At 41.9% G+C, this 27,960-nt stretch overlaps 1 protein-coding gene across 1 annotated transcript in view; it reads right to left on the bottom strand.

The window, feature by feature from the left end:
• The window catches only part of LOC126176590 (homeobox protein Hox-A4-like), a 470,110-nt gene extending 443,485 nt beyond the window's left edge, over positions 1-26,625 (bottom strand). The window contains 4 exon segments of the mRNA XM_049923751.1: positions 25,557-25,877; positions 25,880-25,900; positions 25,986-26,271; positions 26,356-26,625. Of these exon segments, the coding sequence (XP_049779708.1) occupies positions 25,557-25,877; positions 25,880-25,900; positions 25,986-26,271; positions 26,356-26,625 (898 nt within the window).
• Between the last annotated feature and the right edge of the window lie 1,335 nt (positions 26,626-27,960).

Here is a 27,960-nt window from a genome sequence, read left to right as displayed (position 1 = left end):
TGCAGGGTCAATATTTTGCGGCACTGTGTGGCCGCAATAGTGTCGTCGTCAACAATGCAGCAATGTAGCTGCAATACGTCGCAGTCTTGCCGCATGACCGGACAATATTGCTGATGGAATAGCCCGTAGCAGGTAGTTGCCGACGTATTGTCTGTATTGTTCACCAAGAGTGGGGAATATTTTGCATGACCGAACAATGCCTCTCCCCATTTTGTCTGTAAATGTTTCCCTCAAACTCTCAGTCTTGCCCCCTTATTCTCACGCCACAGCGCTGCTGTGAATAGGCACGTGAAACAGTGTTAACAGTATTTCGTTTCGCTTAAAAAGTTGGCACACGTACATTGACGCACTCGATTTGTTGGTTGTCTGCAGCGATGTACAAGGAGCGAACGAAACAATCATGAAACGTATGAATGTGACACGTAAATCTACGACCGGAACCCTGGAATACAGAAAAAAATGTATACGACAACTGAAATCAGAAAAAAGGACAATCACACTGCTATCGTATTAGTAGAAGATATACAGTAGTGAGCCATAATTTTATTCTACATGGGTTCTCAAGAGGTCTAAACTTTTTTGAAGCTACATCACCTGTGTTCCATGGACAGCAGTTTTCCAACTATTTCTTTTATTATTATTACAGCGCTTCTACACAGTACTTCTCATGTCCCATGATTCTGCACGTATATGTATCGTATTTATGAAATTAATAGTCCCCTCACTAGTGCACCTCAATAACATATTAACACAAACTTAAGACTGTTATTTCAAACTACTTTGATGAATTCCTTGAATCCTTCCACCAAAGCGTTGCAAACGCATGGAGCCAAGAGGCGTATCGGTGAGAAGTGCTCTTTGAAGAGGTGCATCACTAGCCCAGAAGTATGATTGCTATTGTGGTTATAACTGGTATACAGTGATTTATTTAATTATTCATTTTTAGTCATGAGTTTTCTGACTGGTTGGTTGCGGCCTGCTACGAATTCATCTCCTGTGCTAAGCTTTTCATCTCGGAGTAGCACTTGCAACCTAAGTCCTCAATTACTTGCTGGATGTATTCCAGTCTCTGTCTTCTCTATAGTTTTTGGTCTCTACAGCTCCCTCTAAGACCATGGAAGTTATCCTTGATGTATTAACACGTGTCCTATCATCCTGTCCCTTCTTCTTAACAACGTTTTCTTACATACCTCTCCTCGCCGATTCTGCGGAGAACCTCGTCATTCCTTACCTTATCTGCCCACCTAATTTTCAACTTTCTTCTGTAGCTCCACATCTCAAATGCTTCCATTCTCTTCTGTTTCGGTTTTCCCAAAGTCCACGTCTCACTATCATACATTGCTGTGCTCCAACGGTACATTCTAGGAAGTTTCTTCGTCAAGTCAAGGCATGTGCATGATACTAGTAGTCTTGTTTTGCTCAGGAATATCCTTTTTTCCTATGCTAGTCTGCTTTTTACATCCTCGTTGCTCTGTCCATCATGTGCTATTTTCCTGTTTAGGTAGCAAAAATGGTTCAAATGGCTCTGAGCACTATGGGACTTAACATCTATGGTCATCAGTCCTCTAGAACTTAGAACTACTTAAACCTAAATAACCTAAGGACAGCACACAACACCCAGTCATCACGAGGCAGAGAAAATCCCTGACCCCGCCGGGAATCGAACCCGGGAACCCGGGAACCCGGGCGTGGAAAGCGAGAACGCTACCGCACGACCACGAGCTGCGGACGTTTAGGTAGCAAAATTCCTTAACATCACCTATTTCGTGATCAGCAGTTCTAATGTTAAGTTCCTTGCTGCTCTCATTTCTGTTGCTCCTTATTATTTTCATCTTTTTTCGATTTATTCTTAATCAATTTTCTGTACTCATTAGACTGTTCATACCATACAATAGATCCTGTAATTCTTCTTCACTTTCACTGAGGATAGCAGTGTCGTCAGCAAATCTTATTATCTAATACCATTTCATCTCAAATTTTAATCCAACTGTTGAACCTTTCTTTTATTTCCATCATTGCTTTCTCGAAGTATAGATTGAACAGGAGGGGCGAAAGACTACATTTCTGTCTTACAGGCTATTTGATTCGAGCTCTTCGTTCTTGGTCTTCGTATTAGTGTTGTAAACGTAAACTCCATCCGCAGATGCTGGTGGGCCCATTGGCGCCGTCCGACCGCCGTGTCATCTCCTAGCAATGACGTCATTGTATACGGTACGTGGGGTCAGCTCACAGATCTGCAGGCGACTGTCAGTCTTCTTGACGATGTTGGGAGCACCCCATACCAGTCCTCCCACCAAGAAAAATTCGCTGGCAGTACCGAGAATCGAACCCTGGTCCACCACATGGCCGTCAACCGTGCTGATCATTCACCGAAGGAGACGGACTTTCAGTTTGTATTGTTCTTAACTAATTCTCTGCCGAATTACTTTTAAACTATATGTTTAAAATCGTGTTTCAGCCTTCTCGAAAATGCATGTATTCAATATTAGTTCACGAGTTAAGTGTAGGAAGGAGTTCGCTTACTACTAAAAGAACACATCCAAGAAGCCCGACTTCGCTTTTATTCGCTAACTTTTTCCCTTGTGTAACGCAAGATTCAAGAGAGCAGCACTCGCTTCCACTACCCTTCTCTCGTACATTTAGCGGCTATAGTGTGACTCACGTAAATCCTCGAGGCCCAGAAATATAGTGCTGCAAATATTTCCGTGCAGTAGTGGTCGGTAACGTTATCGTACATGTCGCTGCAAATAGTGTGGCCGCAGTGATGTCGGACAGCATTGTCTGGCTATATTGTTGATAATACGCTATGAAATTTTTGTGGTTCGTGTAACCCTGTCTTCCGGTCAGTGAAAAGGTGCCGTTGGTTTCACTGCGCTATGTAGCTGCTACATACAGCACCCCGAACTTTCAGTAACCCTCGTTAATGTGATGACGTAAGAAAGAGAATTGGAAAAGTCTACTGAAACTTGTGTATGTGATCAATGAGCTAACATAAGCTAGCATACAGCAAACTTCCGTGGAGAACGCTACGGAAAACCTTTGAAAATGGTGTGGTCCGTATCGGGTAAAATTGGACATAGAAAAGCAGTGTGACATGACAAAGAGTTTCAGCTTTCTATGTGAGGTCTCGTGAGCTCTAAATTGATTAAATGAAACATTCTGAAAGAGTGAGTTTGTTTAGAGAGTGAAAATATACAGGTAAAGTACTAGTAATTGTTCTTCGTTTCAAACCGACATCCACATTGCGAGCACTATTCGTGTGACAACGGAGATGTTACATGTTTAATTCTTTTGTTCACTTTTCTGCCTACACTACCGACAAAATGACACCATCCCGAGCACAGAATTACATGTTTCACCCAAAATCTCTGCCCTGTCACTGGGTAAACGCGGTACTGAATATCCCTGTAGCAATTCTCCAGCAAACTTATGTATGAAGATAAGTACTCCAGCATGTTTGGTTATGAACTGAATCACGGAGTAAAATAACTTCACTAGCGAACTGCGAATTATTGCTAGAAAATTACTAGAAATGATAGTTGAACTCAGAAGTAAATCAACGTGCTGATTCCCGATCTATCTATATGAAGTCACACTTCGAGAGACGCAAATCTACGAAGAGAAACCTCCTGTGAATAGTTTGAAACACATATTGTAGTTGTTCGTCGAGTCTAACTGGCTACTAATCAGAAATCATCACCTAATAGATGTAGTTAATTTCTATACATGAGATCCACCAACGATGTTTATCTTTTGTTATTGATCAGCAGAGAATGATATTCCGAAATTGGAAACTAGCGAAGCATATGTTGTAACTTGCACGTAAGAATCAGACCTTTATCGGCACTAATGTGCATAAAAATGGAAACAACAAGATGATATAAAATTACAGAATTAGCGGTAATGTTATGAAGCCTGTCACATCGTTTAAATATCTAATTATGATACTACAAATTGGTCTGAAGTAGTAAGAAGGTGTGAAATTAGTAATAGGGACGACGATCCAAAAAACTGGATTACCTGAGAAAATTCTAGAAAACTGTAGTGCGTATGTTAACGAAACTTTGTAGGAGACTCTAATGTGACCCTTTTATAGAATATTGTTTTAGTTTTTGGTGTCGACCAGAAGGAAGACAACAAAGGCATTCAGAGACGTTCGTGAAGTGTGGTAACAGGTCGGCGTAGCGTTTAGCGAAGTGTAACAGAGAGACTTAGAGAACTTAAATAGGTATTTCTGGAAGAAATGAGACATTGTTGCCGTGAAAATATTTTGGATAAATGTAAAATTGAATATTTTAAGGTGTAATGTGCAAAAATCCTACTATATCGATTGCGTATCTCGTTCAAGGGCAGTAAGGCCAAGATAAAAGGGATTAGGGTGCGTACCAATCTGTACTATTATTTTTCTCCTCCCTCTTCACGGGAATATTGGAACAGGACACATTATGGCAAACGTTGGAGGGATTACTCTCCACCACACACTATACGGAAGCTTCTGGAGTAGTAATCGCAAATCTCCTCTGCCTCTTGTTGTCTTGCTCTTTGGGTGTGAAACCTTGATTGTGAGCGTTTCGTTGCCTGGCTAACATTTTCTTAAATTTATTTAAAGGAAGAAACTACGCTAAAGATGTGCAAAATGACTAGTTGGAGACCACATATCATTTAGTTTATGCATGTTATTATCACTTCAATCGACACACTAGAAACAGAAAGCGAAACACTACTGATGGGGACATTAACAAGTGAAAGAACGACGGGAATGAACTATCAAGCAAATTGATCTCCATTTGGAATATAAAACGGCACAAAAGGATGGGAAAGTAAATTTACCTAGCTCACCGTGCGGGGGAACGGCAGGGAGGTACTTCCGTATACTGATGGTGCCATCAGCTTAAAATACCCGAGCGCTATTTCGTCAACGTTTTGTTTGTGATGTTTCACTATGGCGTGGCTGGTAAGCAGTATCGTCGGGCTGCTGACATGACTGGCTTTGTTTTCAAGTATCAAAGAAAGATTTAGAAGGAGGGAATTTATTGTCTTATGAAACCCTGCAGCTAAAGCTAGAACTGGCACTTTCGACATAGGACCCATAAGACAATGTAGAACAGAGGTGGTTTAACAAACCAAGTAACAGCGGTTGCTTCATTGTTTCATAAACTTTCAAATGTTATTACTAGGAGTTGATAACCAAGTTGTGCCCCACTACTGGTTCAAATGGCTCTGGGCACTATAGGACTTAACGGCTATGGTCATCAGTCCCCTAGAACTTAGAACGGCTTAAACCTAACTAACTTAAGGACATCATACAACACCCAGGCATCACGAGGAAGAGAAAATCCCTGACCCCGCCGGGAATCGAACCCGGGAACCCGGGCGTGGGAAGCGAGAACGCTACCTCACGACCACGAGCTGCGGCCACCCCACTACTGTCTCCCTCGCGTCTTCTTCGTTTCTTCTTAGCTGCCTTCTTCCTCGTTTTTAGGGCAAAAGTAGCAATATAAAGGAAATTAGTTGAACAATAACAAAGCTCACCGAGTAACGCTACAGAAAAATGGTGACACTAGGATAAATTAAAAGCCTAAGAACAGCAGACACATGGAAGGTGTCTGCAAAACTGATCTAGCTCTGCTACCTTGTAACTATGTGAAACCTTTATTAAGGTAAAAAGTTCATGGCATAGGAGCAAAATAACTTTTATTACAAAACCGGAATGATGTACAAATGACTGCCATAGGATTCGGGATGAGCTCAATTTCCTAACAGCGACACACAAAAGCAGAAGAATGCAAATGAACACTGGAATAACGTATAATGAGGATGGAAGACAGTCCCTACCAGTGGTGGAAAAATTATGTAACCGGGGAAGGTACCATATAAGGAACTGAGAAAGGTGCATGTGAAGGGGAGTAAGAAATATAGCAATTAAAACGATTATCAGCATGGAGGTTAGTTTGAACACACCCAGTACCTTATCTAGCCACCGTCCTACTGGAGTGTCCGCTTGCTTTCCTCTATCTCGTTCACAGGTCTACCCTGCCAGTTAGAGGTAGAACGAACTGAAGATAGTTCGAATCCGGGTGAACATGGAATGCTTCACAGTGAAACTGTCGTCTAGTATTAAGGTCTTTCTGTAAGACAACGCGTGCCCACGCACTACTGCCTGCATCAAGGAAAAACAGAACTTGCGTTAGAACAATTTCGATCATCCACCCGCTTCACACCAGTAACTATTACGTCGTTCTTGCAATTGAAACAATGGCTTGGCGGATGACTGTTTAAAAGAAACTCAAGACCACGCTTGTCAGTTGGTTCAGTTCCCAAACAGCGGAAATCTATGCAGCTTGAAGCTAAAGAAACATTACGAAAAGTGGTTAGAAGTAAACGGCGAATACAGGGAAAAGTAAAGTAAGGTTAAAAAAAACTGACACTGCAATTAAAGCTTCTTCCAACGATTTTGTTTTTTTAAATGACCGAATGGCTCCTACTTTCAGAATGCGCCCCGCTCTATCATGCCTATTCATTCCTCTAACGAACGACTTTAATCGTAGAGTATCGTATTGGGAACAGAATCTTCTGTTCCGTTACATTTTACTCGTTACCGTTGTACATCTTCTACAGATTGAATATGAGTAGTTCAAACCATACGGTACAATATTCTAGTATCTTACCTAAACTGTATACCACATCCAAAGTTTGTTCAAAACGTTATCACATGTACCCACTTCCTTTCAAACAGGGAATTCGCTGACTGCGACAGCGTAACGATAGATAAATTTTATTTTTTTGTCGTAATTGTGTTACTACAATTATGTCCACTAGGTTTCTCAAGGAACAGCTCTATCTTACCAGTGTACTATTTCCTATAATACAGGCTCGTATAACTCTGAACCTCACTTCTCGAAAAGACATGAGGATCACATTGTACTAGACCAGCATTTGTTATATCTAAGGAATGCATGATTTGTAAAAAAAGAGGTTCCAGCACTGCTGCCTTCCAGGAGGTGATTTTTTTGGAAAGTAGGCGTCTTAAAATATTAATTCAATGTTTTTCTGTCGTCAGAGGTACCGGCACGGAGTAGAAAATCAACCACTACATCTAAGTATATACGGGAGTCTTGCGGCCGATGAGAGGCGAGAATGCTGTCTTCTCTCCAGCAATTTTAGTTCTGTTTCGCCGAGTTAATGAAGTATTTGCGACAGTGCTACCATAGAGCGAGCTGCATAGTTCACTCGAACTGTTGTAAACTCGTTACCGTCATATTTCGAAAACAACTATGCTCGCTGATTTTTTTTTAAAGTTTTATATTTATTTTTTACCAGAATACCCTGCTTGGCCACCGATCACTCCAAAGATGCGTTTCGCACTGAGGTTGATGAGTAAAAGATTTGGAAAAAGGCGATTTGTTCCCAGTTTTGCCAATATTTAATGCGTAATACCGGGTATAAAATAGCGGAGACCAAAAGTTACTAACAACTTGTACAAAAAAGAGACCTCAGTTACTAGAGTTGGAAGACGTGAAAGGGAAACAAGGGTTTGGAAGGGAGTGAGACAGGGTTGAAGCCTTTCCCCTGTGTTATGCAATCGGTACAGCAAACAGTGAAGGAAACCAAGCAGAAAATTGGAAAGGGAAATAAAGTTCACAGTGAAGAAATAAAAACTTTGAGGTTTGATGCCGGCCGCGGTGGTCTAGCGGTTCTAGGCGCTCAGTCCGGAACCGCGCGACTGCTACGGTCGCAGGTTCGAATCCTGCCTCGGGCATGGATGTGTGTGATGTCCTTAGGTTAGTTAGGTTTAAGTAGTTCTAAGTTCTAGGGGACTGATGACCTCAGAAGTTAAGTCCCATAGTGCTCAGAGCCATTTGAACCATTTTTTTTTTTTTTTTTTTGAGGTTTGATGATAACATTGTTATTCTGTAGGAGACAACAAAGGACGAAATGGTTAATATCTTGAAAAGAGTATATAAGATGAACAACAACAAAAGCAAAATAAGGATAACGGAATGTAAGCGAATTAAATAAGAAAATGTTGAGGAGATTAAGTTGGGAAATGAGACACTAAAGTGGGAGATGAATTCTGTTTTTCAGGCAACAAAATGACTGATTATCGCGGAAGTAGAGAGGATATAAAATGTATAATGGCTACATCAAGAAGGCGTTTCGGAAAAAGACAAATTCGTTAACATCTAATATAAATTAAAGGATTACGGAAAGTTTCCTGAGGGTATTTTCCTCGACTGTACCTATTACGGAAGTGAAACATGAAACATAAGCAGTTGAGACAAGAAAAGAATAGAATATTTTAAAATGCAGTGCTGCATAAGATGCTGAAGATCAGGGGGGTAGGTACTGTGGAAGATTGTGTATAGTGGGAAGGCGAGGTATCGAGCAGAATTGAGGAGAAAAGAAATCTCTGGCACAACTCGATTAAAAGGAGGAACTGGTTGATAGGATAAATGCTTAGACATTAAGGAATCATGATATTGTTGAGGAAGGGAAGCGTGCGAGATAAAAATTGCAGAGGGAGACTAAGACATGAACAATGTAAGTAGGATAAAATACATAGACGTTTTCAGTAGCTATTCAGAACGAAGCGGCTTACCCAGATTAGATTAATGTGGAGAAATCCATCAAACATGTCTTCTGACTGAAGAGCAAAACGACGATAAGTACGGAGTTTAAACTCTCTGTCTCCTTCAAAAACGTCATAGGAAATCAGAAATTCATGTATTGTGTAGCATCTCCTTTTTCCTCACAATCGACTGAATATAATTACAAGAACATTGCGAGTATTTTAGATAGCAAGATAATGAATGTTTTCAAACGTGATAATACTGTAAGAGTAAGTAAATGTACGTAAAAGAGCCACCGCAGCGTGACATAAGTGCCACGACATAAATGTTAGAATAACGACAGTAGTTTGTTTAGTAGGCTATATAGGAAGCTCTTATAACGCGTTTATTTTTCATTGATTTGTTTGCATTGTTTGCTTTGCTGCCTTGTTGTGCGAATTGTTGTATAGGTCACAGCTCTGATTGTTAGTAACAGCAGATGGTTACGTTGCTGATGCTATGATATTGGCATGCCTGTTCTTACAGTTATTTATTGTATATGGATGATGGACTAGCCGATGGACAATAATTATCAGAGTTGTCTAAGTTGTGTTCAGTGAAAGTATATGTTTAAATGTTTCACATACTTTCATTTCAGTAGGAAACAGAATCTTCCTAGTGATCGATAGCATTTGACTTTGATAAAAAAAAACAGAAGTCGTAGTTGAAAGATAATCAGTGATTTATTAATAATAATACATTGATGTCATGGGATACCGATATGCAGATTTACCGATGGCGGTAGCATCCTGTACACAAGATATAAAAGGACAGTGCATAGCCGTAGATGTTATTTGTACTCAAGTGATACATGTGTAAAAGTTTCCGACGTGATTATGACCGCACGAAGGGAACTAACAGACTTTGAAAGCGGAATGGTAGTTGCAGGTTGACGTATGAGACATTCTGTTTTGGAAATTGTTAGGGAATTCAATATTCCGAGATCTACAGTGTCGGGAGTGTGCCGAGAATACCGAATGTCAGGCATTGACTTTCACCACGGACACCGCAGTAGTCGATGGCCTTCACTTAACGACAGAGAGCGGCGGCGTTTGCGTAGAGTTGTCAGTGTTAATAGACAAGCAACACTTCGTGAAAGAAGGCAGAAATCAATGTGAGACGAAACGATGAACGTATCTGTTATGACAGCGCGGCTAAATTTGTTGTTAGTGGACTCTAGCAGCAGACGACCTATGCGAGTGCCTTTGCATATAGCACAACATCGCCTGCAGCTCCTCTCCTGGGATCGTGACCATATTATGTTGGATCCCAGGTGGCTGTAAAATCGTGGCCTGGTCAGGTGAATCCCCATTTCAGTTGGTAAGTGATGATGGTAGGGTTAGAGAGTAGCGCAGAACTGACGAAGCAGTGGAGCCAAGTTGTCTACAAAGTACTGTGCAAGCTGGTGCTGGTTCCATAATGCTGTGGTCGGAGTTTACAGGTAGTGGACTGGGTCCTACTTGGAGATCATTTGCAGCCATTAATAGACTTCATGTTTCCAAACAACGATGGAATATTTATGAATGACAATGCGATACTGTAGAACATTGTGGACAATTGGAGCGAATGGTCTGGCCACCCAGGTCGCCCGACATGAATCCCATCGAACATTTGTGGGACATAATCGAGAGGTTTGTTCGTGCACAAAATCCTGCACCAGCAACACTTCCGCAATTGTTGACGGCTACAAAAACAGAATGGCTCAGTGTTTCTGTAGAGGACTCCTAGCGACTTACTGAGTGTTTTCCACGTCGAGTTGCTGCAGTACGCCGTGCAGAAGGAGCTCCGACACGATATTAGGAGGTATACCATGACTTTTCTCGCCTCAGTGTAATGTTGGCTGGACTTAACTATTTTTTAAAAGAAATTACGAGTGCTAAATTGGTTTTATTATTGTTTATCTGAAGACTTAAATCGCGTACTGATCAGCGATAATATTTAGGCCGATGGTATATCAAAGTCTGTGTTATTAATGTGGTCCTCTTAAAGAAACTCTATTCTCTGGTTCTATGGAGATAAGAATACATTTCCTATGTGTAATAGTTATCAGAATCTAGAATATCTTGGTTCAGTACTACCCTAACTATTTTAGCATTACAATAACGTATTTTTTACCAGATTAGCAATACGAATAGCTAAATAGTTTATGCTTTTACTCTTCGCAGACTGAAATACGAAAAGAGTGCCAAATACTTTAAATCGGATTACAGCCAAGTGATGTTTCCTGTTGCATTAAGTGCAGCATGGGAGGTGAACTGCCCTGAGTTAGGGATAGTGGTTATCGCTGTAACAACCAGTTTTCGATTATTTCGTTTTTTTTTTCCACATCAGATTAACCTCACTATTAAAATCGCACAGAACAACTGGTTTATGAAAGAGTCGATTTTCGGTTTCTTATTCTTATCGTTTCCTGTAATTAACGTAGAGATCGAATAAAGATTGAAATATTTTGACTCTTTCAATTTCAAGATACGTACAATCAAAATATCAACTTAAACAAGCAAATAAAAGAAATCTTAGTCCGTCCGCTGTTCGCTGCTCCTCTCGGAAATTGATAACTGATTGAATACTACGAAAAATCAGGAGTAAGCTTCTACTGATTCTAGTTTTTTGAAACTCTTCTCAAAAATTTAGTAATCGGGAATCATACGACTGTTTACACATTACGAATAGTTAGTGGCAAATGTTGAGAACTGAGACTGAAGAACTCTCATTCTCGTGTTAATTTGTCCGTTTTCCAGGGATACAAGCAGATAAAGGCTTGTTATATTACGAATGGATTGTTATTAAGTTTTTAAATTATTACTGTTACCATAATTATCTTTCTCATTTAGTACTTCATAGAAATGGCAAACAAATAATTAATCTTTTAAAGCAAATGAAGCCGTGTACCTCATTGCTATGTCACTTCGTGAAAATATTTGCAGACTAGGGTTGGTGCCATATTACAATACAACTGATGTCCGACGACGAAATCGTGCAGCAAAGCGCAGTGGTTAGCTCACTGGATTCGCATTCGGGAGCACAACGTTTTAAATCCACGATCGGTCATCGTAATTTAGGTTTTCCGTGATTCCACTAATCCGCTTTAAATACCGGAATGGTTCCTTCGAAAACGCACGGCCAATTTCCTTCTCTATCCTTCCGTAAGCCGAGCTTGGGGCCGGTGGCTGTGGCCGAGCGGGTCTAGGCGCTTCAGTCCGGAACCGCGCTGTTCCTACGGTCGCAGGTTCGAATCCTGCCTCGGGCATGGATGTGTGTGATGTCCTTAGGTTGGTTAGGTTTAGGTAGTTCTACGTCTAGGGGACTGTTGACCTCAGATGTTAAGTCCCATAGTGCTCAGAGCCATTTTTCGATCTTGTGCTCCGTCTCTCAAGACTTCGTTGTCAATGGGACGTTAAACAATTATCTCCTCATCCGGCGACAACAATAAGGTACTACGAGGGTCACTCCAAAAGAAATGCACACTATTTTTGTAAAAATACAGTTTTTATTCTGCATATGTGAAAGTTTTACAGTGTGTAGATACATCCTTCCCGCTTGTTTTCAATCTTAGTTCAACCAGTTCCAGTGAGTGGCGCCGTCACACCATGTCTTCGAGATGGCTGCTACACTTGACGTTCGTCAGAAGCAACGTGCTGTCATAGAATTCCTGTGCTGTGAAAACGAGACAGTGGGAAACATCCACATGAGGTTGAAAAAGGTGTATGGAGATGCTGCTGTCGATCGCAGTACAGTTAGTCGGTGGGCAATTAGGTTACGTGATGAAAGCGGGCACGGCAGTATTGTGGATTGTCCTAGCAGCGGCAGGCCTCGTACTGCACACACTCCTCACAATGTGCAGAGAGTTAACGAATTAGTGACTGCTGACAGACGCATCACAGTGAACGTATTGTCACGCTACGTTGGGATAGGGGAAGGAAGTGTTTGCATAATACTGAAAGTGTCGGGGTAAATAAAGGTTTGCGCCAGGTGGGTTCCCAGGATGTTGACAGTGGCTCACAAGGGAACAAGAAAAACGGTATGCAGCGAACTTTTGGAACAGTACGAGAATGGTGGAGATGAATTTCTTGGAAGAATTGTGACAGGTGATGAAACATGGCTCCATCATTTTTCACCAGAGACGAAGAGACAATCAAGGGAGGGGCATCATGTAAATTCGCCAAGAAAAAAAAAAAAAAAAAAAAACAATTCAGTGCCACACCTTCTGCTGGAAAAGTTATGGCTACGGTGTTTTTCGATTCCGAAGGACTCTTGCTTGTGGACACCATGCCAAGTGGAACCACCATAAATTCTGATGCATATGTGACGACGCTGAAGAAACTTCAAGCTCGACTGAGTCGTGTTCGACCACATCGGCAAAAGCAGGATGTTTTGCTGTTGCACGACAATGCACGGCCACATGTCAATCAAAAACAAAAAACCATGGAAGCGATCACAAAACTCGGATGGACAACACTGAAACACCCGCCTTACAGTCCTGACCTGGTTCCATGTGACTATCACCTCTTTGGGAAACTGAAAGACTCTCTTCGTGGAACAAAGTTTGAAGATGATGACACCCTTGTGCACGCTGTCAAACAGTGGCTCCAACAGGTTGGTCCAAAATTTTACCGTGCGGGTATGCAGGCGCTGGTTCCAAGATGGCGTAAGGCAGTTGAGAGGGATGGAAATTATGTGGAGAATTAAAAATATTGTTCCTAAAGGTTGTATCTACACACTGTAAAACTTTCAATCATGTAGAATAAAAGATGGATTTTTAAAAAAATAGTGTGAATTTCTTTTGGAGTGACCCTCGTACCATAGAGGCTTACTGAAAAACGAAAAAACTTTAGCACTGCTGCTCTCGCTAACTGATACTTTGGTGTTTTTACTTGGTTATTAGTAAAAAACAAAAAAAAACGCCTGTTATAACAGAGTCCCAACAAACACCGAAAAATACCAGTTAATGAAAACTAATATATCGGTATCGGCTTTAGACAGTAGGTTTCTCCCATCCCTATCCTGAGAGGAGGACACTGTGGCTTCTGCAACAACTCGAGTGCAACTTCGCCCGGTTAGTGGCGAGTCTCGCGGGGTAGCGCTGGAGATTAGGATCGCTACAGAGTCCGCTCGCGCTCTGTAGTGGGGAAGTGGCTCGTGGCGCGTGGGCCGCCAAACGCTCCCGCCCCCGCTTGTATATCTTTCGGCGGCGGCGTAGCGTTTCACAGCGGCCCGAGCCGCCGCCGCCGCTGCTGCCGGCCTACTCCCCTCGCCAACAAACGCGTTTAATTTCCCCGCCGCTGGGGTTGAAGACATATTTGTGGAACAGTAAAAAACAAGAGGGTGGCTCAAAAACTTAAAAAAGGAAATAGTGGAGAACAAACGCTCATCGGAGACAGAGATGAAGGTGGAGGTAATGGCACCGTAGGAGGAGGAGGAGTAGGAGGAGGAGGAGAGAGAGAGAGAGAGAAAGAGAGAGAGAGAGAGAGAGGGAGGGAGGGAGGGAGGGTCGACGGGTGAAGGGGTGAGGGAGCACACATGTGTTATCCTAAGGGAATCCTTAGCCCTCGTTGAAATCCCCTATACGACTACTAATCTGTTAGTCTCTTTGACGCAGTAAGTGAGGAACGAGAAATCTAAACAAGAGCGATCTGTTTTTATAATTCGATACTGGGACGTGTGTCTGTGAGTAGTATAGCTGCGCGGGATTAGTCGAGCGGTCTAGGGCGCTGCAGTCATGGACTGTGCGTCTGGTCCCGGCGGAGGTTCGAGTCCTCCCTCGGGCATGGGTGTGTGTGTTTGTCCTCAGGATAATTTAGGTTAAGTAGTGTGTAAGCTTAGGGACGGTCCCATAAGATTTCACACACATTTGAACATTTTTTTGAGGAGTATAGGAGAAGGTTGCTATCGATCGGGTGGCTCCACCTGTGGGCCTGGCTCGATTTCTCTGTGGATAGTGACAATAGGCGCATAGTAGCTATCATTAAGTGTAAACAGACTTGGCAAAGATTTGCCATTTTAGTGGCGTGTTGTTCCACGAAGACACAAGGAAAAAGTGCAGAAACGTAGAATTATACACTAGTTTTTTTCTAATTGACTAGTACTAGTGAGTGAAACGTCGGAATGATATGGTTAAAAATGTTCAAATTTGTGTGAAATCTTATGGGACATAACTGCCAAGGTCACTAGTCCCTAAGCTTACACACTACGTAACCCAAATTATCCTAAGGACAAACACACACACACCCATGCCCGAGGGAGGACTAGAACCTCCGCCGGGACCAGCTGCACAGTGCATGACTGCATCGCCTTAGACCGCTCGGCTACTCCCGCGCGGCGGAATGATACGGTAATAGTGGTTAAATATCTGAAGCCATCATTGGGGAGTACGAACAATTCACGCCATTTTGCGATATTCACAATATGAAGTTATGTGCTTTGGACGGCGACTAGTTGTTGTTAAGCGACGTAGTGCGAGATGACTTGAACACGCCATCTCGAATTCGGTCTAATCCCGGGCCTAAGGAGGTCACTATGAACCAAATTTAAGTAATGATTCTCATTATATGCTTCCTAATAGCTTGTGGTTTGACGATCAGTCAAATGGCTTTTTTTTACCGTCTAAGGAGACGTTTCTACATTTACTATCCTAGGTTTCGAATACATGCTATTCATTTTAAGATGCCAATAAAAAAAATTCCTAAAAAATAAGAAATATGAAATGAAGAGGCTGAAAAATCAGCCAACCAGTTGCAAATAAAGGTTCATTAGCCCTTGACCTAGGTTTTGATATTTGTAAAAATATCTTCTTCAGAAGTAGTGGGATTTATGAAGAAGATATTTTTACAAATATTGAAACCTAAAACTTTATTTGCAACTTGTTGGCTAATTTTTCAACCTCTTAAGATTTACACAGTTGCTGTTTCGCAACCGCGTTTAAGCTTTTGAAATGTGAAATGTATTGGCACTTGTTTAGACGTGTGTAGCATTTATGGCTATTACAGTATAGCCGATTCACGGAAACTGCCTGGCCCAATGAAGGAAACCAGTTTCCTTGATTGGGCAGATGATACATGTTTCTTATTTTTAAAATATTTAATTAACAGCGAATATTTATCACTTCTGTGCCCACTACAGTGGATTCCAAAAGATACACTAAAAATAAAATATCGGAGGATTTTATTACACATTTTCTTGAGATGGCTCATCGATAACGACCCTCTCCGGCTTGTGAGGAGTGTGTCATCTTTCCTGTTTTTATAGCAACTTTTTACATTCCGTAATTTCCGTAAATGCTCCCTTCCGAAAGACCACCCCAGCCTTCTACAAACTGAAATAAAGCTCCCTTTCTAATGTCACCAGCCTCGAAGAATTATTGAACCATAACAAAAGAACATTTGCTTCGTATCTGTTCTTTGGTCCCCAGAGGGCCCTCTGTACATATGCAACTACATCTACATTTGTACTCTGCCGGACACCTTACAGTGTGTGGCAGAGGGTGCTTTACGCATCACTGTCACTTCCCCAATTTCCTGTTCCAGTCGCGAATGGTTCGCGGGAAGAACGATTGCTCGTAAGTACCCTAGTGAGCTCGAATCTCTCTAAAGTTATCTTCATTGTCTCTTCGAGAGATGTACGTAGAGTGAAGAAATATACTGGTAGACTCTTCTGCGAATGTACCCTCTTGGTACTGTGGAATAGTTAAGCACACAGTGATGCAGAACGCCTCTCTTGCAGTGCCTGCCAATCGAGTTGGCAGAGCATCTCTGTGCGCTTTCGCACTTACTACATGAAGCTGTAAAGAAACGCGCTGCTCTGTTTTGCATCTACTCTGTTTCCTCTGTCCTACCTGACGCGGATCCGAGACTGACAAGCAGTATTTAAGTACTGGTCAAACGAGGGTTTTTGGAGGTACCTTCTTAGTGGACGGATTCAATGAATTTGCCTCGTATCTGCTTTACCTGCGATTGGTTTAATGTGGCCGTTCCACTGTAAATAGCTGCGTATGCATTTTGTGGATGTGACTGCTTCCAGTGAGTGTTTTTCAATCGTGTGATCATAAAATAATGGCCTTTTCTGCCTATTTATGTTTCATTCTTGTATGGAGGTGAGGCTCTGTGGCAAGAGCCAGATTCTATTGAAGAGCTGTATATTGCCCATTGACACATGATTTTCTCTTACGCCGAGGGGACCTAACACTGTTTCAAAGATGCGAAACACGGGTGTCAATACAGTATATTCTTAGGCCAACTGAGAGCGTCTCATTTGACGACCTGAGGGCAGATTGTGTTTTCCACAGGACCTGCTCTCTATTTTAAATGACAATGAGGTGAGTGTCGTGCATGTGTTAAGGTAGTGTGTACTGTCAGGGCTCCTTCCCAGAATATTGGGTCTGAGATTTTAGGGTGTTGCAAGGGGTTGCCTCACCCATTAGTTTTAAGCACTCATCCATTAAATGTATCTGTCCTGGCGTTTCGAAACTGATTTTACGTACAGTTATTCTGCTGTATTCTTATCTAGGTTTCACGGATTCTTAAGGTTGAATAACAAGTACACTATTCTTGTTCAGGTAGAACAAAAACAGTGTACGTATTATTCAGCCTTAAATATGGAATTGTTCAACCAGGAAGTAACGGAAGAATCCATGCCGCGCGGGATTAGCCGAGCGGTTTAAGGCGTTGCAGTCATGGACTGTGCGCCTGGTCCCGGCGGAGGTTAGAGTCCTCCCTCGGGCATGGGTGTGTGTGTTTGTTCTTAGGATAATTTAGATTAAGTAGTGTGTACTCTTAGGAACTGATGACCTCAGCAGTTAAGTCCCATAAGATTTTGAAGAACAGATAAATAAGATTTCATAGATTGTTTTTTATGACTCTCCGGTTTCATTGTTGTATTTTAAGTTCTTGTTTGTTGCGCTGCATGTGTTAAAACAGCATGATTTGAGAATTTGTTGTTTTAATATATTTTAATCACTCCTTTTCTATTTATTTCATGCAAGTACGTGGTATATCGCCATAAAACACTGTAAATCGGTAGTACTAGGTTTCGATCTCCTGTCATAACCAAAATTATTTCTACCACTTAAAGCATCTTTCAGCGCCGGTAGTGGTTAATTAACGGGGAAAACGCCAATGAGCATCGTCATTCGGCATCCGTACACGTTCTGCTGTAAGTAACTGAGCCAACGGGTCGGAGAAACGTATTCCATTAGAATCATGCTGATTGAAACACCGCTGTTTCAGAATAGCTGTTATTTTCAGTACATGCCGCCCGCGCTAGAAGTTACGTGACTGATTTTTATCCTAGCGCATAAGCCACATCAGCATCGTAACTACGGTGGCAGCTTCACCTAAAGACTACAAACAACAGATCTGCTTTCGACCAATCAGTTGCAAGGAGGCGGTGTTAAGTAGTGGACGTTCGGCCGTAGTGTGTCAACGTTGTAACACAAATCGCGGTGGAGCAACGAACTGAACATGTCTAAATCATGAGTCCAAGGCATTCTCAGGAATGTTTTGAAGCAGAGAAAAGTATGTGCAAATTTTGTCTCGTACACTTTGACTCCCGAAAAACGAACAGCGGCACGTGGGCGCCTCCTGTGGCTTGACTGAAATGAAAAGAGCCGGCAATTCTTTTCTGGAAAAAGTCAACACGACTGAAGAGACTTGGTGTCATTAATTCGAACCAACCATAAAACGACGAAGTGCAGAATGGCTCTCTGATGGTTCGCCAAGACCGAAGAAGGCAGTAACGAGACACGAGAGTTAAACAACATCCCAATGAAGCAGTCTACTTTTCTGCCAATTTCATGTGGCTCTATGGACTTCCTATGCGCTCTACTCAAGTGGGGCGGCGTGGGGGGAGACAATGTACAACATCTGAAGCACGGAAAACCACCATATTAAATTTTGTTATCATTTATTAATCCATTCGCGGAAATTTTTGGACCGACGGGTTACAGACTATCATTATTTCGCCTCATACTTATTTTGGCACCGGTGATATGGTTTTTTAAAGAGCAGTATCTACAGATTCCTCCTAAAATAGTGATCAATGTCTTTTCGTGGACTTTTCAACAAACATAATTATGATGAAAATTTTGTTCTACAAAGCTAATGATGTTATATTTTGCTGTTGCATTTCTCAGTAGGCTATGAAAAAAATAATTAATGCAACCGTTCTGTAGGTCCGGAAATAAATCTCTGAGCAAAAATGCGTTAAACTGAATCGTTTCTGTCGTTCTTGTCGCCAATGACATGACAGTGCCTGTGTGTGATTACTAAGAAAAAATGACATTATTGGATGGTAATTAATAAGTTAATGACTTTTAGGTGGAAATGATTATGAAAGATCGCGTGACACTGTAATGTCATGATAATTTAAATTATTTGCTAGGGACGTGGGTACATGAATTTCGTCGATCTCAACACAAGCTTTATCCACACTGACAGATGTACCACTTTACTTCATTCAGCTACTCTGAGAAGCAAAATACAATTGATCAAGTATCCCTTTCTCCTCACGACGTGCATATTCCATGAGAGACAATTATTATTCAGGATTGTGTATAACAACCTACTCAAGAATAAAATAAATATCCTAATTTTAAATGAATGTTAACTCCACATTTTTTTTCAGGTGTGGAACAGCTTATATAGCTGAATTTGTCGTATTAAAATCTACAGTTCTGGCAGTGAAAGTCAGTTTCTATTGGGAAACGAAAGTTGATGTTCGTATTTCGGAGAATAAGCTGGTCATTATTTTATTACTTCTTATGTGAAAATACGTCTAGATGAGAATACATGGCCAATAATATCATTGACGAGCCAAAATATATTTCCGATAAAAGAATTAATGCAGAGTATTTCACGACGTGGTTAATGATTGCAGCTGCTTTTACTCAACAAGATAGTAAAACATCCGCCTTTTGAACATAGTTTTTTTTATGCGACACTTCTTCAGAAGCATTCTAAAGTGGAATAGAGCTTCTAAATGATGTAGTGACATGTTTTGCAAAAATAACAGTTTGTGTAATACCGTGGATTGTCGATTTTTTACGAAGTGTTTCATTGCAAACATTGGCAAATCGTTTTTGGCTTAATTCCGTCCATCAGTGATAATAAAGGAGACATAGAATTCCATTTATAATATCATTTATGCTCAGATATCTCGGCAGATATAAAGGCTACGGCGTAAAACTGCCTAAGATTCCACTTTCCATATTAAAATTTTGCTGAAAATCTTATTTCGTTGTCTTGGATCTATTAAAATTTGTTAGAGTGCACGTTAAAATACCAGCTTGTGTGAGTACCATAATAATCATATACTTATCCTCATACTTTCTGCCTTCAGTTGTAATTGTTGGTGTAACAATTTCACCAACCAAATCTTATATTTAGAAAATGACATAATATTTATAGCAAATGAAAAAAAGCAGGCGAATAGAACTTGAAGTGACAGAGCTGAGGTGATTGCGGTAAGTTTTTAAACTGCATTTCCCTTACATTTTAATTTTTGTTGACAAATTAAAAGTAATTTTTTCACGTCTATGAATCGATTTCAATTAAGTGTTCCCCTCTTCTTCCATGTATCCAATATATTCTGAACGGATTTTTTTGTACCTACCGCAAAACAGACCAAGCAGTAGCTAAACGTTTATTTCTAAAATATGATTAACTCGATAAACAACAATAAAGTCTAATGGAGTGTGTTTAGTTCTACCAGTTTTTAGTTGGAGAAAGTAATTTAGCCAGTGACTTCACTAGGATGTAGACGTTGTGTATAATAGTGTAAATTATTAATACAAATTTCTACCGGAATCCACAGAACAACAACACAAACGTACGGAAATTATTGTGATGAAAATATTTTCGATGAATTTGTCATGTTTTGTCACAGTATATAAAATACAACGGATGGCCTAGATATAAACAGAAAGTAACAATACCCAAAAGCAAAAAATATGTATTGTTGTATCTTGCTGTATCAGTAAGTTAATATCTGTTTTATTCGGTGGAAATACCGGTATTATTGTTGTAACTGTTGATGATGAAGTTGTCCCGTAGTCGTTGGGGCTAACAACAGACAGCTACCGCAAATGTTTCCTGCATAAACATTTGGTGAAGTTCTCTATGAATATGCAGTCATTTTAATAATTATAGGAATTAGAACATTTATGAGATGAAGAAGAAAAACATGAGTAGCAAAGTAAGGATACACTGGACGACATCAGAACTGGATGTCTGGCTATACTACGAGATCTGTCATTACATTTATTATTTTATTTTATCCAGCAGACGAAGTGATCGACTATAGTATACTTTGGCTCCTGATACCTACACCGCAGTAATTTGGAAAGTATTTTTGAAGAAATGCATGGTAGCCTTGATTTCATAACTGGGTTTAGATATGGCTTAAAGGAACAATTTAACTCCTCACTTTCCGCAAGAAAACTACAACACCCTGTTCCCCAATGTATTTTTTTTATAGTATACAACTTATTATCCTGTAAACGAGTAGCACCAGATGACGAAGTTTATGTGTCTGTTATTTCTTATCCTTTCCCCACAATCGTTTATTAGCACCATTCCTGAAAACAGCTATAGGTAAATTCTAGTATATACTTATTCAGGAGAACTTTATTTTCCTATGAAGTGAAATGATGCTGTATTTCAGCGAATTTCGTCCTTTATTCTACGTTAAGCACTGTCGAGATCAGCTCGTAATTCGTTGAATAAATGGAGACGTAAAATTTAAGGAATTCAGTAGCTGATTAAGACAGTTTAAGGCTCGCAATTTGCTGCTGAATATCCACGAGCATTCCCGCAGCCTTTGCGAGCAGACACTGAGCACGAAGAAAATTCCATTGCGCGCTCTTCGTAAATCACAGTTCCAGCGCAGAACTTTGAAATAAACTAAATCCGATTTAAAAAACACTGTGTGTTACGGCCTAGAGACTCGCGGTGTTATTGGTAAGAGGAAAAATGTTTAGGAACGCCTTAATGTGGAGAAACGATACCGGATAAACTGTTTACGTAGCCGCTCCCTCCGTTTCACCTCCACATTTCTTTACCAGATTTCTTGCAGCGTGCTTAAGCGCATCCCAGATACACACTAAGCTGTGAGACGAAATTTTCAGTCAATGTGTACCGATTATTGAACCCTATTTCTCCAATTTGGGGACTTCAACAATTCACTTTAAATCACAATTACTCTCGACTGAAAAAATATCCAAGACAAACAGTTTAGATAATTTGCTTTCACCTACGAAAAGCAAATCCGCTATAATAACTGAAAATAATTTTTCACCAAGTATTTAAGTAATTTTGCGCTTTTCACTGTAATAACAAGAGATTAACGATGCAAGTATGAATGCTCTGTAATAAGCGGAGCTTTTATTTTTGGCTTCTCGTGTTATACCACTATACAAAGTTTTGTAGGGTTCGTCCGTCTTCAAGATTGTATGAAATACCTTTTGACATGTGTTGTAAATACCCAATGTGGCAAATAATCATTTTACGCACGAATATTATGTGCACTGTAAACTGTTTGTAGCAATGTAATATATCTACTTTTTATTGAGAAAAGTAAGAATAGCTGAAAAACTTCTATTCTATATTTTTTCTCAACAAATGACGGGAACTACGAAACAGAAGTGAAAAAAAACCCTCGACAAATTTTTAGAAATAATAACGCAATACTTCACCAACAAGACAAAAATATTTCTATTTGTGTAACATTTCGGTTCTCCCACTAAAGTTGACACTAATATATTCCGTCATATAGACCTATGTGACAGGAAGTTAATAGATACATTTTGATTTCTTGGCGGAACATTTCTGACAACAATCAATAGTTTACAGCAATCGCAGAAGTAAATTTTGTTAGCCAACGAAACATGTACCGGTGCCTAATTTCCGCTGAAATGCGAACAGTCTATTTTCCTAAAATTGAACACGATGGGGACAATCAGTGTAGAAAGTAAAAGTAAAAATTGTGACAGTTATTTTTGAAATTTTTTCTCATGATGAGGTCTTCGAAAATAAATGTAATATGGCTCTGTAAGGAAAGGTTGTTTTATGTCACCTCAATCGAAATATGCTTCTAATAATACACAGAGCACAGACATGATTCCGAAATACTACTGATTTGACGAGGATAGCTGTTCGTCTTTATCTATAAACATAAATCACGTTTGGGGAATGATAACGGATGCAGCTACGAAAGTTAATATTTTGGCCTAACTCGGTGACGCTAGAAAAGTGCAAACAGACGCAATCCGCTACAAACTGCTACATTATGATATTTAATCTATGTACCATGCATATTGTTTAGAATGAGTAAGTTTTTTCCTTCTTTTCCCATCACGGTTTTTAAAACACGCATATAAATGTAGTAAGAGTATCTTAATGTATCACAGTGCTCCGAGACAAAAAGATTCGTGGATTCAGCCACTATTAACAAAATGTATATTCTACTGCAGTCGATGTCAGATGCCTCATTGTTAAATCCTTAGTACTAAGAAAATTAAGAAACGATTGTATTTGTCACGGACAATGTTTAACTCGCACTTTGTTACATGAAATATCTGATATGAGAAATAAGATTTGCACGTATGTTCTCTGTTCCGTATGGAAAACCGTGAATGATGAATTTTGATGATTTTTGTTGTAAGAATCGGCAGACGTTTCTACCTTTTTTACTTTGTGGTTCGTCTGTATTGTAGGAAAAAGCGCTATACATGAAAAATCTGATGTCGATGTTATGCAAGGGCTGCCGAAAACGTACATATGTTTTAAAGATGCTAACGAAATGTAAAGATTTCACAATTAAGTCAGGAATAGCCTATACACTGTCACTTTTTCCTTAATACAAGCTGTGAAGTACGTAAGGAATAGGGGAGTCATATGGTTTCCCGTAGTTAGACAAGTTATTAATATCAGGAAGAGAGTATCCTATAGTTCGTGAGACTGTTTCTGCAACGGAACACTATACGTAATCAGAGGTGTTTTGTCTACATTTTGCAGCTGTGATCATTAGATCTTATATCAAAGTAATGTGGTGGTTGATGGTATTACGAGATAATGTATTATTTTTCAATATTATTATGAAGTGAGCTAATGGAAATTAGAAACAGAATTCTTGGCAGCTACGATGGTTTGATATTTAACCGTATTAAGTCGTCGTTTGTGTACAGTATTTCGGCTGTAACTTGAAGACGAGAACAAGTGTTCCTAGTAAAACAGCAAGGACAATGATTAGATTAGTATGGCTTAAAGCTGTGAGAGGAATATATTCTGCAGATTCGGCGTTATGTACCTCGGTCGCAGATAGGTACATACCAAATCTTTATTCGCATAAGAACGAACACAAATAGTTCAGAAAAGCATGAATGTAAACATAGAGAAAACATTCCCTTACATAAACGTTTCTGAAGGATTACAATACATGCAAAGCGTACCGTGAATAGCACTGGTTCGTAGGTGCTATGTTACAAAATAGCTTCGTTGCCAAAATATAGTGAATAACCAGCCTGACTTAACACTTACGACCCATATATACCACGAGTTAGAAAATTTTCGGCGACATCAGCACAAATCTATCTTTAAATTCCAGATGGTGCCAACAAGGCAACTTGCAGAAACGATATGGGCGACCATCAAGTTTACGAGGTTAAAAACTCGCAAAACATACTGACAGACGTATTTAGTACGCAAAGTGTTACATCACAGATACGGACATGACATTTCTAATTTGTAAAATTTACTCGTGACACTCATAACAACTTGTCAAGAGCCTGAAACTTCTACGTATACCTCCGCGTTATCTTACAAAATACAAAATACAAAATATGTTAAAAAAGTCTTTTGCAGAAACCGTTCTTATCGATTGATTTACGCACGGAGGGATCTACGAATCGCTTTGGTTCGTCGGGACTATGCTATAGAACAGATTCATCGTTTATTCCATGAGGAATATAGGTTATTTCAGTTTTTTAGCATTTCAAATATTTACAAATGTGTCTTCATGGTCTACGATTGATACACAAAAAATATTGATACACCGCTTCAGTCATTTTTATACACTTGTTTATTTACATTTTTATACCAGTAAGCGTTTCTAAAACCATGACATCATCATGCGGTGGATTAAGACACTTTTATGATGCTGAATTTTCTTATGTCGATGGTACCTGCCAAATAGACAGGCAAATTCGATAATGTAAAGGTATCTTTATCGACCTCATGTTGATGGCATGACCATCGAAACGCATATTGCTGTTAAAAGCAAAAATTACAGTGACTGAAGCAGTGTACGAACAATTTTTTTGGTGTTATGATTACCTGGCATTGTCAGCTATATTGGACGCGTCTCAGAATCTAAACACGGTTTTTCTTCTTGTTACGGAAGTTTATTTACCCAGATCCCACAAAAATACACAATGATTAGTAGTTTCAGCGAAATTAAATCGCCATCTTCAGATCATTCGTATAGAAAAATTTTTACAGGGACGGTCCATTTCGTCGACTGTTCACATTAATTGGACATAACTTACAGAGACAACATTCCATAATACCGTCCCTCGTCATACAATAAAATAACAGCTGTGCACAATGGTTACCACTAGAATACTTAACACAAGTATAAAATATTTACACACTGTTTACTTGTTGACATATGACAGGAAAAACTTTTTCTATACAAGTGGTCTGAAGACGGCTATTTAATTTCGCTGAAGCTAGTAACCATTGTGTATTTTTGTGCGACCTTCTGTAATAAGAAGGACAACCGTGATTAATTATTTTTTAAAGTAAACTTGGTAGCGTCACCAGAAGGATTTTGATGAGATTCACACTTGTCACTGGAAGGGCAACGCATTTCCTCCGTGCCATTTGTTACTGAGAAACTGAAAAGTGACGTGCACGTGTGTTATAGGTAATGGAAGGCAAGATGATCCGTCATGCTCACCTGATACGGCCTCCCCGTTGAGCTCCTCGAAGGTCTTGCTCGTCATCTGGAAGAGCGCGTCCAGCGGCGACGTGTTGCTGCCCTGGGCGCCGCCCTTGCCGTGGTGCTGACCCGCCGCCCCTTTGCCGCATCGCGCCGGGTGCCTGCCGCCGCCCCCGGAGCTCTGCGCCGCCCCCGGGTGTCTGGCCGCCGCCGCCGCCGCCCCCGACGCCGGGCTGGCGGCGAGGTCCGGGCTGGTGCAGCAGTCGCTGCTGGAGCGGCCGCTGCTGCACGTGGTCTCGCTGGCGTAGCAGAAGTCCGCCGACTTGGGACGGTGGTGGTGGGCGGCGGCGCTGGCTCGGTACCTGTCCACCGGCACGACGCCGCCCCCGGCCGCCGCCGCCGCTGCCGCCGCCGCCGCCGCCACGGCCGCCGCCGCCGCCGCGGGGCCCAAGTCCCAGGGGCGCACGATGCGGGCGGTAGAGGCGGGCGTCGGGTCGCCCGGACGCGGCGCCGCCGACGTCGGGGGCGGCTGTTGCTGCTGCTGGCCGTTGGTACGCGGACAGTGGTTCAGGATGTCGAGGATGAAGAAGGACTTTACGCCGCCTCCGGAGGCTCGCGGCGGCGTCGCAGAGGCCGTCCGCTCGACCCCGGTCGGCAAAGGAGGCGGCGTCGGCCTTGCAGGCCTCTCCGCCGCCGCCTTGTCGATGTTCATCATCTTGAGCCTCTTGAGCGGCTTGAAGTAATCGTCCTCCTCCTCGTCACGCCGGACGACATCGTCGTCCTCGTCATCGTCGTCGGAGGCGGCGTCGCAGGTCGCGGTGCGGCAGGTGGAGGAGCCGGGCGACGAGACGGGGCTGCGCTGGCGCTGCTGCTGGCGGCGGACGGCCGCCGGCGAGGGCGACGGGCAGCCCACGCTGATGTCGTCGTCGTCTTCGTCGGCGTCCGTGTCGTCGTCGCGGAGGCGCCGTCCCGGAGGCGGCTGCGGCGATGCCTCCAGCGGGCTGCCCGGCGCCGAGTCGGAGGCGGCCAGCGGGCTGCTGCACATCTGGGGCAGACTGCGCACCCTCAGGAAGCCCACTGCGTCCATCGGATCACGTCTCCGCGTCTCCTCACCGCCTGCTCATCGGTGGACGTCTGCGCGTGCTGTAGGTAGGATGTCTGCTCAAACGCGCAACACCTAGCAGGTTAAACTGACATCCATTCGTATATCACTGCTCTACAGGCCTGTTGAAACTGAAATATCAGCTACTTCAAGCAGTCCTGTCGGTGTAAATGATACTGTCACTAGTATCAGTCCCAGGCCACTTCAGAATTATTATTTGGTCCCAATTGGATGCTCAGTTTCCAGCGTCAAAGTACACCAGTCTACTAACGATTACAAGCTGACCAACCCCAGAAGTTCAGTTCAAGTATTCTTTACTCAGTACAGTTTAGTGACAACAGAAGCATCTTCACAAATACACCATCACTCTAAAACATTCAGTTTTGTCACTCCAGCCAAACACTATGTGACCATGAATTTCACATCCCCTAGGTGCAAACGACATACAGTCACCAATTTCGCTTCCCAGGCCACCTCAAAAGTATTGAGAAGTCACTTTCAGAATTCTTTTTCCCACTCCCTTAGGGAAAATCTGCTGATTCTCAACTTCAGTAGTGTACAGTGTATATCACTGGTAGGCCTGCCTAAAATTCTTGTCAACTATCGGCATATACACTTAAAATGCACTTCTACCAATACACTTCACATGTTGCAATTGATGTCTTCGTGATGCATATGGATCGAGTCATCCCAAATGTCTATATCTCAGCACTGTTCAACTGTCACACGGCAGAATGTATCTTTTTTTTCACAGTCCTTTGCCAGTCACTTTTCTGTGGAACAGAAGAAACTGTCACAATTCGCTTCGAAATGTCAGTGTAGTTTGACAAGCACAGCCGTAGCCAAATGTCTTCGAACTGGCGCAGAGTGAAGAGCTGGAAGGCGGTCCCCAGTTGACACTGAAGAGGGCTTGCCAGGGCAGACGTCTGCGACGACCGCCGACCACGGGGCGATTGGTCGACTCCTCCGGGGCGAACGACTACGGGCCGGGGCAAATGAAGGGGAGAAGTATTGCAATTGCAGGCGCAGATTTATTAGGCGAGCTCCTCCTCGCGTGCTTCCTTTTGTCGCCGCCGTCCTTCTCTTCTCTCCTCCGCGCCGTCTCGTTCCGCCGGCGGGGTGCGCTGGAGGAGGCGGGAGGCAGCAGCCGGCCGCTCGCTTCTCGCCGGCGCGTCTGTGCCTGCGGCGGCGCGGCGCACTTCAAAGCTGCTGGCTGCCACGGCCGGTTTATCGGCCCCGATAAATTAGGATCTGGCTCGGGAGCCACGCGGTCACGGCGAGTCGTCGTATTGGTGAGCCGCTTACAGATTGCCTCTTGAC

The sequence above is a fragment of the Schistocerca cancellata genome, chromosome 3 (assembly GCF_023864275.1).
Source record: "Schistocerca cancellata isolate TAMUIC-IGC-003103 chromosome 3, iqSchCanc2.1, whole genome shotgun sequence".
Lineage (NCBI taxonomy): Eukaryota > Metazoa > Arthropoda > Insecta > Orthoptera > Acrididae > Schistocerca > Schistocerca cancellata.
The sequence above is the reverse complement of the archived record's forward strand: the minus strand, read 5'-3'. Positions and strand labels throughout refer to the sequence as shown.